At 47.9% G+C, this 14692-nt stretch overlaps 2 protein-coding genes across 2 annotated transcripts in view; one reads left to right on the forward strand and one right to left on the reverse strand.

Moving 5' to 3' along the window:
* The window catches only part of LOC119399224 (nose resistant to fluoxetine protein 6), an 80412-nt gene extending 77617 nt beyond the window's left edge, over nucleotides 1-2795 (forward strand). Inside the window, exons 12-14 of the mRNA XM_037666043.2 lie at nucleotides 368-560; nucleotides 1047-1189; nucleotides 1577-2795. Coding sequence (XP_037521971.1) covers nucleotides 368-560; nucleotides 1047-1189; nucleotides 1577-1858 — 618 coding nt within the window. The 3' untranslated portion in view covers nucleotides 1859-2795. The remainder of the gene's footprint in view (nucleotides 1-367; nucleotides 561-1046; nucleotides 1190-1576) is intronic.
* A 4032-nt stretch (nucleotides 2796-6827) lies between these two features.
* LOC119399252 (nose resistant to fluoxetine protein 6) overlaps nucleotides 6828-14692 on the reverse strand; it is a 32096-nt gene continuing 24231 nt past the window's right edge. Inside the window, exons 13-14 of the mRNA XM_049416807.1 lie at nucleotides 9750-9892; nucleotides 6828-7067 (exon numbers count right to left, since the gene is read on the reverse strand). Of these exons, the coding sequence (XP_049272764.1) occupies nucleotides 6849-7067; nucleotides 9750-9892 (362 nt within the window). The 3' untranslated portion in view covers nucleotides 6828-6848. The remainder of the gene's footprint in view (nucleotides 7068-9749; nucleotides 9893-14692) is intronic.

Here is a 14692-nt window from a genome sequence, read left to right on the forward strand (position 1 = left end):
ATTTCAAATCCTGTGATTTCTAAATTGATAAATAGTAAAGGCGCGAAACGAAAATCGATTAGTTGATGTCTCATGGTTTCTGAAGCAGAACACACTTTAAGTATTACGCAGTGCATACGAGACTCGAAATAGGCAAGTTGAGCCGCTTTCCTGATGCGCGCATGACATTTCCCGCGACTTCCAAGTGTGTCCTGTATCACGTAAGCTAGTTAGTACCAGCCAATGAACTTAGCATATAGATTGCTCCTAAAGTTCCGCACAGGCGTGTTCGATGCAGAGTAACAGCAACACGTCTTAAGTGCCTCAACTGCCTGGCATATAACCACGGCGTGTCTGTGAGCGATCAGCCTCCGACTGGTATTCTCAGGTGCTGCAGGCCTTCCTGTGGATCTTGGCGCTGTGCCTGAATGTGTTCTTGGTGTTTGTGCCGTACGCGTGGAATCGGTGCGAGACGGACGATTTGAAGCAGCTGTACGCGTCCTTCTACGGCGGCAGCTACCGCTACCTCTGGGGCCTCTCCTGGTGCTGGATCGCCTACGCATGCGCCACAGGAAGAGGAGGTAATGTAGCCGGCGAGCGGCTTCGCGGGGTCCTTTGAGCATCTGGAATGCACGTGACGGAAACTGGAACAGCAGAACGCGATACCGGGCACATTTTAGGGCCCCTTGGGACGGCAGTTTTCTAAAGTCGAGAGCTAGCGAAGAACTGATGTCGCTTGCGCCAGCCGACCACCCTGTCTCCTACTGGGACAGCACTGGTTGGCTACAGAAAAAAAAAGAGACAGCGTCAGTCTCCGACCACATTTCTTGTCTCCATCGTGCCATTTCCTCCTTTTTATGGCTTTCTAAACAGCAGGTAAACAGGCTTTGCATACTATACATGTTATTGCCTTAATAACAACAACCAAGATTAGGCTTATGAAAAGCAACCAGCACTATCAACCTGTATATTTGCTCACCAACTCAGCACACTACGATTGCGTAAAGAACGTGCATAAACATAGCAGGTGAATCATAATGACACAAAAAACAATTGACAACTCGCAGGGATCCTCTCCAGATTCCTCTCCTGGAATCCCTTCGTGGTCCTGGGAAGGCTGACGTTCGGCGTGTATTTAATACAATACGTCGTCTTCATCGCCAGGCAAGGAGTCAGCACAAACACATTGCAAGTCAACGAGTTTCTACAGGTATGTAGTATTCAACTCACTCGAAATAAGTTCAGCATAGTTGGAGTTCTTGTTCTTGGAGAAACATAAGCATATTGTTTTTCTACACTCACCTTTCTTTTTCTGCACTTGGTCCAAACGACTGTTAATGCTTGTACTTTTGGGAAATGAGGGAGTATAAGGCGGATCAGAAGGTGTCCATATTCGAATCTGCCAATGATGAGTAATCATTGTGCATTAAATGAAAGAAAAGGCTGCTTGGCGGTCTGTCGGTTGGCCGCTTAGCGTGTCAGAATAAATTTTAAGGACTGATTAGGTTTTTCTTCTCGAAACGCGCAGGAGAGAACTAACTTCCCAAAAAGTGCTTTGTGGCTAAATGGCCGAGCGACGCAATCCCCGTGTGCGCAGGTCAAAGACTCTTTGGGCGTGGCCGTGATCAGCTACTTCTTCGCCTACCTCCTGTACTTGGTGTACGAGGCGCCCGTGTCCGGCATCACGCGGATGATCTTCCAGTTCCACAAAATCCGCAAGTCGGGAGGAGGCTCCAAGAAGCGGCCACAGCAGCCGCAACCCGAGTCGCCGCCTCCAACCGCGACCACATCCGAGCCGACCTCGAACGGCTCGGCAGCTACGCCCATGGCCAACAACGACTCGAACCACACCACTACTACCATTCCTGAAGAACCTTAGTCCAGAGCTCTAAACGCGCGGCAAAACCAGGAACGTACGGCTGTGTCACAAGCATCGGCGTGGGGAGAAGCAGGAGGAGGAAAAGAAACGGCGGCGCGTAATTTCGGTTATCGAGCCCCTTCGACCATCGCTTGTTGGACCTACTCTCCCCACTGGTAGTCGAGATCAAGGTATCCTTGTGCGAGACCACCATTATCAGCGACACTGCCTAAAGGGAAACCAACTTCACGTGTTCGTCTGACTAGCGTTTCTCGGCTCTGCGGAAAAGTGTGGTAACAACTGTACTTCTGGGTCACGCTAGCGGAGTGCTTTCATTTGCCTTGGTACCGCATCGATTCTGAACTCCGTTGTCGTATCCACAGCAGCTATTTGAAAAGAGATCCCGGATGGCACAGCGAACCCACGTGATGACGTGGGAGTGAGCGCGCATAGCTTTCATCTGAAATACTCTCGCATACTGCATTCCGTGGCATGCGGCGCTAAAAAAAGAGCAAAAGCGAAGCTGCCCGCCGTTACATCAGCACTGGGCCGCTTCTCGACGTACGGCCTCTGGGGTGCTGTAGAGCCTCGGGAAGGGCATGCCAAACGTTAATGCCAGTTGTAGCACCGCAAAAGTTGTCGTTGACGTGAAAGAATGTAGAGCTTATCGACCACAGTGATTTCTCCCATGCCGGATGCCAAGCACGAACACTCGTACGGCCCGCGATAGAAGCCGTGAAAGTCATAGTTCATTCCCAGATTGCCGCTCTCTTTATTTCGTTTTGTGTGTGTGTGTGATGTGTCTTTCACGCGCGTTGGTGCCTTGTTTTCGAGAGTCAAGAAGACGATTATGAGGTTCAGCTGGACTTGTTTTCAACGAGTTCGAGGTCAACTGCCCCTGATGACTCTTGCAAGATGTCTTGAGGGACAAATGTATTAAAGAATTGTTTGCTACAAATTACTCTTGCTCAACCATGCCCACTGCTTACGCTATCTCTATTTTCTGCGTTTTTCTGCCTGATGTTGCGAAAGTACTTTTTTTTTTCACGAAAGCCGATCAAATGGTCATGTACTGTGCGAAAATGAAAACATGCACACGTTTCCACGCACTAAAGGCCTCTCCATAATAATTTTTTGAACGTGGTTCGAAATTCTGCAATGGCTCTTCAAGATTGTTGCGCACAACCCGGCGACGTGTCTTGTGTGTCCGTGGCAGGAAAAAACGCAAAGGACGATGCCCGTCATTTGCTTTTTTTCATCCAACGGCTCGAAGTTTGATATGTTAGGTTTCATTGTTGTGCTAACATTGATATGTTAGGTTTCATTCATTAGTAAAACGAGCATGTCCTGCCCCCGTAATTCTAAGAAGTCCACACACAGTGTTTTTTACGCTTAGCTATGTAGGGGGGGAAATGTGGCGATGTAATGTTGCTTACACCAACGGAATGCTGTGACGATGAAGCTCCGGACTGACATTCTTTTCAGAGATCAAGGACACCGTAAAAGTGCGCCGGAAAACCACCGTTCTGTGTGTTGCAAAGGGTGTGTTCGCTCTGAGAATAGTGCGCCACCTTGTTTCTTACCGCATCGTCAAGCACTGGGCTATAGTGTACTCTTATACTAAGTGGTGGCATTATTGCCGGCGCGGGTCGTTAAAATTTTAAGGAAGATGAGCACAAGGCTAACTGCATTTTTCAGTTAACTTGTTTGTCTCAGTCGTACGTCTCCTTCGTCTTGATTGTTTAAACTTTTATAATCTGTAGATGTAAATGCAAATGTAACATTTATAGCACAAGAATCAAAACGCTTTGGACAAGCTCGTTATGAGAGCACTTTAATTTAGCTTTTAAGGCCACCTGTCTCGCAAAGCCAAAGCTAGGCCACGCCTTCTGTGCCACGGTGCTTTCTAACGGCAGCTACCACGCACCTGCTAAATACCAGCCAAGGCGGGGGATTATCCTCCGGTAAATAAGAAAAAATAATTGTGGGCGCCTGGACAGTATGCCGCTTTTCAGTATCTCTTGGCCACCGGGGTGCTCTGATCGAGCGTACAGTCAAAGGAACCATATACTACATACAAACACTTTGTCGCGGCTCACTCGAGAGGGCACACCTGACGAAAATATGCCAGCAGCCTCTTCCTGGTTGTGCAGCGTTTTCCATTCCAGATATGTCCAATGACAACGGCGTATCACATAAAAAGTGCGGCTGCTCACAGTCATATAGAAATGTTGAGGTGATGAGTGCTGCCTCTGTGTGATGCAAGGTTCTCTGCAGAATATCTCCTTCCTTGCAATGGTGTCAAAATACGTCGAAGAGTAGTTTTCACCATTATGGCGGCTATGGATGCTTCTTTACAGTTGGTATTATTTATTTTAAAAAGCAATTAAGCAACGGCTAAAGGTTCGAAGCCACTGCGCCGTGACTGCATTCATGGATCTGTGGAAGGAAGACCGTGTATACTTCGCCGCTGTAATACACACAGCTTGAAAGGGACAGTGCTTATAAATTTGCTCAACTTCAGAATGCTACTTGCGCTACAGGAGCTCTGAAGCAGGACCCGGTTACATATACTTCTCGCCGACAGAGTGACTTGAAGACGTTCAACTACTACAGTAAGTAAGTGTATACATGCAGAGGCCGTTGGATCACAGAAGCGACCGCGCGCCTTTGTTTACTCCAGATCTGAAAGTTCATGTTGTGGAATTTGAAATTTAGCGTGCATGTCGGACGCCCAAGTACCAGTACGCGCAACCTAAGCACGCAGACGCTGCCTGCTTGGATTGCAAAACGTGAGAAGTACACGCTTTTTACGCTTTTTCGCGACTTTTGTGCCACCAGAGTTTTGTGGGAAGCTGACCCCTTCATCATGGCTGCAACTCTGACCCGAAACGCAAGCACCGTGTCGACGTCGCGTAGCGAAGCAAATTCTTTCTAGCTGGTCTCTATACATGTATGCAGCAGAACCGGGCGGCTGCTTTTTGAAATTGCAAGGCATGCTGCTTTACGGACAATACGTGATAGTATATCGATTTAACCCTTTTGTGAACGTTTTGTGGCATTTCTCGGTGGTCACTGACGAGCGACGATGCTATTAGCTGCGGTTGAAATGATAGCGAAAGGAGCTTTCTCAAAGTATACGCCCGTGTTACGTCGCGTAGGACCGGTTGAGGTATCCTGTCAACGATTCCTTACGCGTGGTGTATTGTTTTGGGAATACTTTTGCCGTTGTACACGATACAACTTTGTACAGTGCTGTGTATTTCGCTTGGTGCTCTCAAATGCTTGCAAGGCGAAGTCATGTTTGTGCGCGTTTAAAGTGCAGGTGCTCTGTGAAGTAAGCTTGCAAACTACTACAAACTGAGAAATTTGGAACAGTAATAATGACGACTCGCATAAGTCGATACTATTTCACACTCGTTACTCTTCAATGTAAAGACTAGTATGAATATTCAGTCGTATTAAGGTAATTTTATTGTAAAAAATTTGTCTATATAAGGATAAAACCAAAATTCAACGTGATGTTGTGCAGTATGAAAATAAGTTCTTTCTAAGCTCCTAGGCATTTTACGCCCTGTATACAAGCTGTAAATCGCACACGAAGGCATTGCGATGTGCTTGTTGTGCCTGTTCTTAACCTCGCGTGCCACACGTTGTCAAGCGCATACGCATGATTGACCTACGTGTTGATCAATCATTATCTAATTCCTAATGCATCGAAAAGGACCAAGAGTTTTAATTGATACATCGCCATTGGACCGCTATTATTTCGATGTTAAGTACTTGTTCGTAACAAAGACCGCATAATCACTTACACACGGGATGTGATATAGTGGGTTGACTATGCTTATCAGTGCATCTATACACAAGAGCCCATCACTCACGTAGGCTATGCAAGCAAATAATGGTTCACACTGACGGGTGGGGAAAGCAACGTTATCTTTGCTATTTGCTGTTTCTCTTTGTTTGTTTTCGCTGTTTTCGCGAATACGGGACAAGAGTCTTTGGCACGGGCTCTATTGCACTCTCGTTATTTATGGTCTTCATTTCTTGTGTGTCTTCGTTGAATACTGTGACGCTCACGCGGTCTTCTGTATTGATGTATTTTGTCCCACAAACCGCTAGAATGTCTACAAAACCTTTCATGTGAAATCTTGTATGTCTATTATTTTGTTTAGACCACGGAAAAAAAAATAAAACATGTTTCGCCTTTACATCGCTCTGTTCGATATTTTTAAAACTTGAGGTCTGTATATCTTCCTCCAGCTTGTAACTCAACGACGGCCAGTTCAAACGTCTGGCAATGTCCTCATTGGAACATAGACGCAAAACTTCATTGCGCTACTTACAAATGAGTACAAACTCTTTATATATTATTCCAGTTACTTGAACCGAGCACTTTCATAAGCATCAATTAAACTAGTAGGTCTTTAGGGCGAACATGAAATCCAACAGCGCAACACCGTCATATGTCGCTGCATGGGCACGTATTGGGTGACTACCATAATGTAAGCCAGTTTCTGATATACTTTCCAACATTAGCAGAGAGTTGAAAGAATCCCGACACTCCATTGAAGCCGTTAGGTATCGAGTGCAAACGGCCGCAAGCTCTTCGAGCACGATATACCCGCCATCTTTTATTGTGCGCGCTACTCACCCGCTATAGCTCCGTGTATGTAGAAAGTTGTTGTTCACCTGAAAAAACGCTAAAACAGCTTACCTTTGCGGTGGCCACGCCGCACCATTCGCGTTTAAACACTTCGCAGCTGAGCGATTTCGCAAGACCGTGGCTGTGCAGTTCAGTTGGTCGTGAGATATGCATTTAGAGAATCAATATCATGACCAGCAGGTACTAATTGCATCAGAACAGAGTCAACTTTTCATTCGATAAATGCAGAGGGAAAGCGATCGATCCCCGTCCATTTCGATGCTCCTTGACTCGGCGAGCATCGACAACAGTGAAACAGTGAGACAGTGAAACAGTCGCAGCTCAGTTTTAGGCAGTGTTGCATTATAGCTTGCTCTGTTGGTCGCACGTGACGGCGTAATTCGCGTTCGAGATAACTGCTGCCTTTTTTTGTGCGTCGGTCTCCTCGGTGCGGTCGCCGTCCGAGGCTGTCCGGCGGCCCAGCATCATCTTCTCGAGGTTCGCCACTGGCGCCTCGGCTGCCAAGTAGAGCACGTAGGCCAAGAGGTAGCTGATCGCAGACACGCCCAGGAAGTCCTTGAACTGAAAGCAATACGGCCTCGTCTATACGGTGTCGCAGTATACTTCACACGTATAGCAGCTGCGCGCGGCAGTGTAAGAGGGCGAGGAGATGGCACACGCTGCACTTTGCCGCGGCAGAACCACTTTCTCTCGCCGCGTATGTTTTTGTCCATTTCATTTTACTCCTGCTCTCGATAGAGGCCGCGGATTAGAAATATATCGTAATTTCCCTTTCATCTAGCTCGGCCGATTCCTTCTTATAAAGATAGCGCTGTATGCCTCGCCAAAGTGGATTACGTGACCCATTTTCGTGGAGCTGTTGTTTTCAACTTAGCGCTCGCTCACTTAGCGTCGGTATACATAAGTAAAAGAAACAGGATTGGCACGGATATAGCGCCCGTGTGAAACGCCCTCGAGTGTGTGGTGGCGCGATAATCATCGCCGCATTGCAGAGTTGCGGCGAAAGCGTCGCGTTTTCTTTTTTTAATGCTCGCCCAACTGCCACTCCTTATCGCCATAGTGAACGATCCTGACTGAGCTTGTGAGGACCTTGAAAGCTCTGTCGGCAATTTTCTTGTTTGAGTGGAGAAAAGCGTGCCCACGGGGACGATGCAGCAACGAGTGTGGCTGTGAACAAGGCCCTTAGCCATATCTCGCAATCGCAACGATAGTATCGTGGCTTAGATGCTCGCTGCAGTCTATCATTTCCGTTTGGTTTTCCCTATCGACAAATTTTTCACGATTTCTTGTTATATTTCGCTTCGCGGACATCTGATTTCACAGTTTTTAGCTCAAAAAAGAGTTTTTCGACACCTTCGGTGCATTCAGGCTCTTTGTCATTTGTTTAGATTTTCATAATATTTTCAGAAAAGTTCGGCATTGGAACCAAAGGTAGTGTATGTATTTTGCTATAATGAGTTAACAAAGCCAAAGAAAGCAGCTTGAAGACAGAAAGGCGGAGGTTGGAAGAATCTGTGCACAACCTGTCATTCCCATATACTAGCTCTACCGCCATGTTTGCAGTTCCCGCAGGTACTGTGGCAACTATAGTGCCAGGGTTCTATCTGCAGCAATTTTTGCAGGGAACTCTTTAAGAGCGCCGAATTACTGAGCTGTGGCATGCCCTTGCGCTGTCTACAGTGACCACAGTGACCGCAGTGAGCTGAGACAGAGTGACCTCAGCTGTATCTGAGCATGCGCTACCAGGTAGGCGGCCACCACTTCTCGGACATTCGCCTTTTTATTTATTTTAGTAAGTTGAGCTTCTTCAATGTCTCGGCCTATATGTCAAGGAGCCTTCTCACCGCCAGCCAATGAAATGAATTGATCGTATGAGCAGGAGTCCACAGCTCCAGCCGTCATTGTGGCGGGATGGGAATCTCGAGTGGCTTGTCCATGTTGCACGGTAATTAAGGTTGTTCTCGCTTTCTGTTTCTAAAGTCGAAGTATTTCTTAGCGAACCCTAGGTACTTTGAGCGTTTATATCTACCTATCTATCTAGGCGACTACATCTGGGTGCTCTGGTGATCGCCTCCTTAGCTTGGTGTAGACCAAAATTGGCATGGGAGGGTAAGAGGGCTTGACAAACACGACTGTCTGGTCACGACATGAATAACTTGAAATCCCGTCGCGTACGTCGCCTAACCCTGTCCTCCAGACACTTGTGGCATATACCCGTATAACACGGGCCACGGGTAAGCGGGTATGCGCCACAGGTGATTGGCAGTTCATACCTTCTCAGAAATGGCGAGGACAGACATTAGTCATTTAAATGTGAGAGCGTAAAGAAAAACCGACATGGACAGCGTTGACCTGGTGACTGCAAAGAATAAAAATCAGGATCCCAGCGGGAACCGAACCCAAGCATTCTACGTGGCAGTCAGGCGTCTTACCACAGAGCCAAGCCACGTCTTCAAACTGCTTTGGAAAAGGACCCTATGCAGGCGTAATATCGGTGCGGCGTCAATTTTGGTTGCGGTGCTGGCTATCTAATTTTATAACAAAGCAATAAACATTACACATGTACTCCTATGATAAAGGCGTCATATCAGATTAACATCTGTGGTTTCAGCGTTGGCTCCACTTTTATAGCAGTCTAATAAACATTACATTTGTATTCCTATGATTTAGCAAACTATATCGAAGCATTTCTCGACCCCGGAGGAATACATTAACGAAAGTTACGTATGATATTCACATGATTGCACCATAAAGTGCACTTGGTTTCGATAATACTGACAGGTCAACGTCAATTGTGGTTCCAGCATTGGCTTCACATCATCGCACTGTAATGCGCACCTCGTTTTGATAATACTGACGTCTGCGCTCTAAAGTGAGTGCTGACGTTACGTCAGACCATAAGTTACCCTTGAAACGCCAGTCTAGTCGACGTGCCTGGTAAAGCCACGCTGTGCACACAACTACTAAGCTTACAAAAAGACGCCGATCCACCTCGTAACGCTCGGCTCAAAGCCAAAAAAATGCAGCATAGACAACTACTCACTGATTGCTTCGCATGAAACCGATTCCCACAAGGCGTGCGATGTGACGAATTTTTTCAGCAGAATGCATGAATGTAGTACATAAAAACACACTATTCTGGCCCTTTAGGCAACTCTGGTGAATATTTTACCGTACATTAACAAAACAAGATAAATTATGCTACATTTTAGAAATTATTGTCACGTAGTTTCAACAGCGTACCTGGAGAAATTCGTGCAGCTGCATGGGAACAGTGATCACGCCGACGCGGGCCAAGTAGACAAGGTAGTGGATGAGGTAGACGGAGTAAGTCAGTCGGCTGGGCACCACAAATCCTCGCCAAGACAAGAACGTGTTCACTGGGCCTGCGCAAGAGGAGGTCGTTGAGGGCTGCTGTCACTAGAGGGCGTCATCGATAGGTTCTGATTTATAGTTTAGCGCCTCTCTCATGTGCGAGGCACAATGCTTCATCACTGCTTCGACAAAATATATTTTGCATGTGACAACTCACTAGCGCAGAACGTTTCCAGTAGTTCCCGATATCTATTAATTTGAAGCAATTCTTTCTTGCACACCTCCTAAGGTTAAGTTTAGTCCATCCTTAAAGTTGAATCCATACGATTGACCAAACCTGCCATCCTGCCTGCTACCCCACGAGCGCCCCGTACACCAGACTGGGAATGTAGAAGCTAAAGCTCCACTTTTACTAAGAAAGTCCTGTGTCACAGCAACGAAGACTCGTACATCCCAGGATTTAGCGAAAGCAAGCATTGCCAAACGCAGTGTCTCCTGCATATTTCTTTACAACAGTGGTCAAAGATAGAACAAAGCATGAGCAGTTTGAAGGTGGAACGCAGATAATAGGGCCCTGTTAACGAGCTGCTCTTTTCTGCTAATTCAGTGCAAGTAATAAAGACGCAGTTCCGTCTGAACTTCATAACTGGCAGTAAACATTCCCTAATAATTAAGTTAGCAAGCAGGATCTCACTCGACGACGATGACCGCCACCAATCGCTGTTACGACGTTGGAGTGATGGAGGAGCGCAAACAGAGGTGAGAGAGCGCATAGGCGTGCGCACGAGGGGGGTAGGGGTGGCGGCCACCCCCCCCCCTAATCATCTGAGGGGGGCGCTAAGTCTGCCCTATATATCTTCACTCAGTCGGACCTGTCCCGTCATTGTTTAGAGTGGCGGGTTATGGCCATGCAGGTTCTTTACGATAATGGCGACCGAGGACCATTGATGCTGCCTTCCAAGAGCTGTTTACTTCCCATTTTCACCCGCAGAAAGCCCGGGACCAACGGCAGGCCATTGTGGGAAGTACGTCATCGCTTCATTTTCATTTTTGCATCCACTGCAAAACTTGGAGGCTGGTTTTCTTTCTTTCGAACGCGACCAACGGGGGGAAGGAGGGTGGCTGCGGTGACAATTCCCCCCCCCCCCCCACCCTAATGGGGAACACTGCGCGCGCCTATGTGCGAACACCTCGGGCTATCACTTGCTTCTGTGCGTCCCCGAACCTTTAGCTTGCGCCACCTTCCAAACTAAGCCCAGGAAAGTAAGCACGTATCGCGTCAGCAGCCAATTCGACTCTCCGAGCTTTCGTACCCGCCGCAGGTTACCTGCACTAAAATGGCTCGATCCGCCAACGCACAGCCACAACGACTGGACTACCTACCCCGAGGAGGATACGCTGCACTGACTCGCATCCCCCTTCGCCCTTACTGGATGTGCGCATCAAGCCACCATCCTTACCGCGCACCCTAGCACCCTTTCTTTATCATCGACGCCGTACGGCATGCCGGCCCCGATCAATGGGATGCAATCGCACTTTATGTGAACAAGACCGCAAAGGCGATCGCCTGCAATTGATCTATAGACCTTTTACAGCACCATACTCATGGGCGCCGCCATAACTGGCCACGTGACAGCGCCCGCCATCACGCAATTTTTTTTTCGTTTCAGCAGGGTGACTGATTGGGCTTGTAGCTGATACATAGTCTGAGGTTTACAGCACTGAAGTTGAACGTAGACGACAAAAAATACACAGGGACAAGTGTGCTTGTTCCTGCCTTTTATTGGATAACTTGGGAACGGTTTGTTATTTACAATGCAGATTAAAGTGTATTCGCGCGGACAAAAATATTGCAAGCGCTGCCTGTTGCCTAATTCCACATGGAAGAAAGAAAACTCGCGGTGCTCGCCTAATATCTAGCCGTTTTTGCTTTGCGAATAGTGTGCGTGACGAACGGTCGTACTATAAGAACGGGCACTCAGTGTATACAGCTCTGGCGGATGAAGCACGCACACTGACTTATCCCACAACTTCAAGTCTATGACGCAGTTCTTGCAATTCTTGACAGAAGACATCTTCTTTCTGCGCATCCGCATTTTATATAAATAGTACCAAGTTGTTCCCGCAGCCTCTGGGCATGTCTTTGTTGGAGCGGTTGGCGCCTGCTGATGACTACTTGCTCCCGATATACAAGGTGTTCGATGGCGGCTGATGCGCGGTGCGCAGGCTGTTCGCTGCAAAAGGCGTATAACTGCGCTATTGAAACATGAAGTCTGACATCGTGGGCGTGGAAAACTGCACGCAGTGTCTTCGGTACGTACTTTTCCAAGCATAATCTATTAGTCAAGAAATATTTTACGCGCAAATACACGAAACATAAATTCACGGGAATTTCACTTAAACATGCGCAGTCTCCACAGAGTATAGATTTATCCTTATGTTATACCCTCTCAACATGACCACCACTCAGTTTAGTTCCTGTGTTTAGAACAAGCACTTCTTGTTTCCTGTCTTCATTCGAACATATAATTTCCATGCATCAGTAACGCCCCGTTATACAGAATAAATCATGTGACATGTACTATACAGTCCTTATAATGTTTTGGTAGTACTTATTAGTTTGAAGTGGTGTATGAGGAACACAAAATGTGGGGCATGACGCAGTAATGCAAAGAAAGCCGTTTTGTATCATGGGAATGTGCTAATGTCCCAGACGAAGTGGATACTGATTCACTTCTTTTGCGCTTTTATGGTATTATCAGGCGTATATCTTATAAACTCTAACTCATCACCTAATTAACATGGGGTTACGTAGTGAGCAAGTTTTCTAACACGAGTAAATGTATGCATGGCTGCACTGTGGCGCGTCCAACACGCATCGCGATTGAATCGATGATGCACATAATGAACGTTCCACCTCGCATGTGCGGGGAAATATCGGCGAGATTTTTGCTGGGTATTCCTCAAATTCTTGCAGCGACAACCTGGTGGCTACTTGGGCTGCTTTCCCTTCGGCTGCGGGTGGGGGGCTGACGGGCCAGGAGCAGCATCGGCGGAGTCCTTCTTGGGGGGCTTGGAACTCTTTGCGGCGTCCTTAGGCCCGCCTCCAGATTTATTGCAGCGAGGGCGGCTTTTTCCTGCTTTGCTCGATGCGTGAACGGCTGCGGACTTAGGCGGGATCCCCGCTTTGGGGTCACCCTGACGCGAGCTACCGACTCCCACAAGCGGCCCCGGGGGCGGCCGTGCCATCTTGGCCTGCGAGGCACGTTTGGCGAGCACCGGAGCCCCGCCGGTGGCCGGCGGCACAGCGAGCGCTCCGCCTTGAATAACGTCGCTGTTTTCGATGACAGCCTGCACGAGGCCGTTGACAGCGCGCGACACGGGCACGCCGTCCTCGAAACGCAGCACCGTCTTCACGCTGTCATCGATGGTCGTGCGCGTCTCGATGCGCTTGCCGCCTTCGTACCAGGCGGAGCACATTTCCTGCGTCGGAAAGCCAGTGAAACCCGGCGCCACGCCCATGCCTCCCGGCACGTGCGTGGCGAACAACACGTCATCCATGTTGTACAGGAATCCCGGGTGTTGGACGCCGCTAAAGCTCTGCTGCCAGAAAGGCAAGCCACCGGTCAGGATGGTAGTACCGCGTGCTTGCTTGGCCGCGCCGGGCTGACTGAACAGATCGTGGAATGGGCCACTTTCCGTTCCGAAGAAGTCCCTGAAAACTTCCTCTGGCTCGCGAAATGTGAACGCGTACGCGCCTCCGTTCGGATTGCTGCTCGGTGAGTCGGTCTGAGGCTGAGCGTTGAAGGCGCTGCTGCCGAACTGGTCGTACTGGAGCCGCTTCGCTTTGTCTGACAGTACCTCGTACGCCTCGGAGACGACCTTGAAGCGCGCCTCAGCCGCCTCCTTTCCTTGAGGGTTCTTGTCCGGGTGCAATCTGAGCGCCAACCGCCGATAGGCGCGTCGTATTTCTTCCTGCGAGGCATCTCGGCCCACCTCGAGGATTTGGTAGTAGTCTTCGCTCATGACTCACAGTCGTTGCTTGGGTCTTGCCGTCCACAGCAAACAAATTTAGCCGACCTTTCTCAGAATTTCGATGCATGTCACCCATCTTCTTCCTCCACTTCGCTTTAATATGCATAAGCCACTTGGTTTGCTTGCTTGCTTGATTGATCCTTACCCACTATGGGGGATTGGTCAAGAAACCGGCGGTTAATGTATATGTGAAGGCAGCGAACAGGTCCCGCGCTGCCCAATTTTGATTTCCACAATCAATATTAAGCCGACATCAGAGTGTGACGAAGGCGTAAAAGTCTGAGGTTGCGCTAGTCTGGCTAAAAATGCTGCAATTTCAGTGTTTTTCGTGAGAAGGAACGTAAAAGCAACGCATATATGCAAATCGAAACTACTTAGAGCATTTTTTTTTTTCAAACGTCAAGATTCAATGTTACCACTGTCATCATCGTCGTCGCATTGTTTCTAGACGCGGCTTCTATACATTGTCACGTGATCATCGTTCCTAATATTTTCATCTGCATCAATAATAAAACGCACGCAAGATGCCACGTGGCAGCCATTTTGCTCCCACGAATGAATTAGTAGCCTATTTCTAGCGCCGACCTCGGTTACAATGTGCTGTTATAGTTGCGCGTCACTTTTCGTCACTTTTCTCCTGAGCCTGCCCTCAACCTTGAGATAAAATAAAATTCAATTTAATTGAATGTTACTGTATAATGTTTTGCATCAAGGAATGTTATCGCCAGTACCGTAGTCAAGTTCGAAAGAGCAAAAAATCGTCAGACAGCCGTATCGCCCACAAATTCGTTTTACTGTGTTATAGTAATATATAATAATATATACTCTAACAAAAC

This window comes from Rhipicephalus sanguineus, chromosome 1 (genome assembly GCF_013339695.2).
Source record: "Rhipicephalus sanguineus isolate Rsan-2018 chromosome 1, BIME_Rsan_1.4, whole genome shotgun sequence".
In the NCBI taxonomy this organism is placed as follows: Eukaryota; Metazoa; Arthropoda; class Arachnida; order Ixodida; family Ixodidae; genus Rhipicephalus; species Rhipicephalus sanguineus.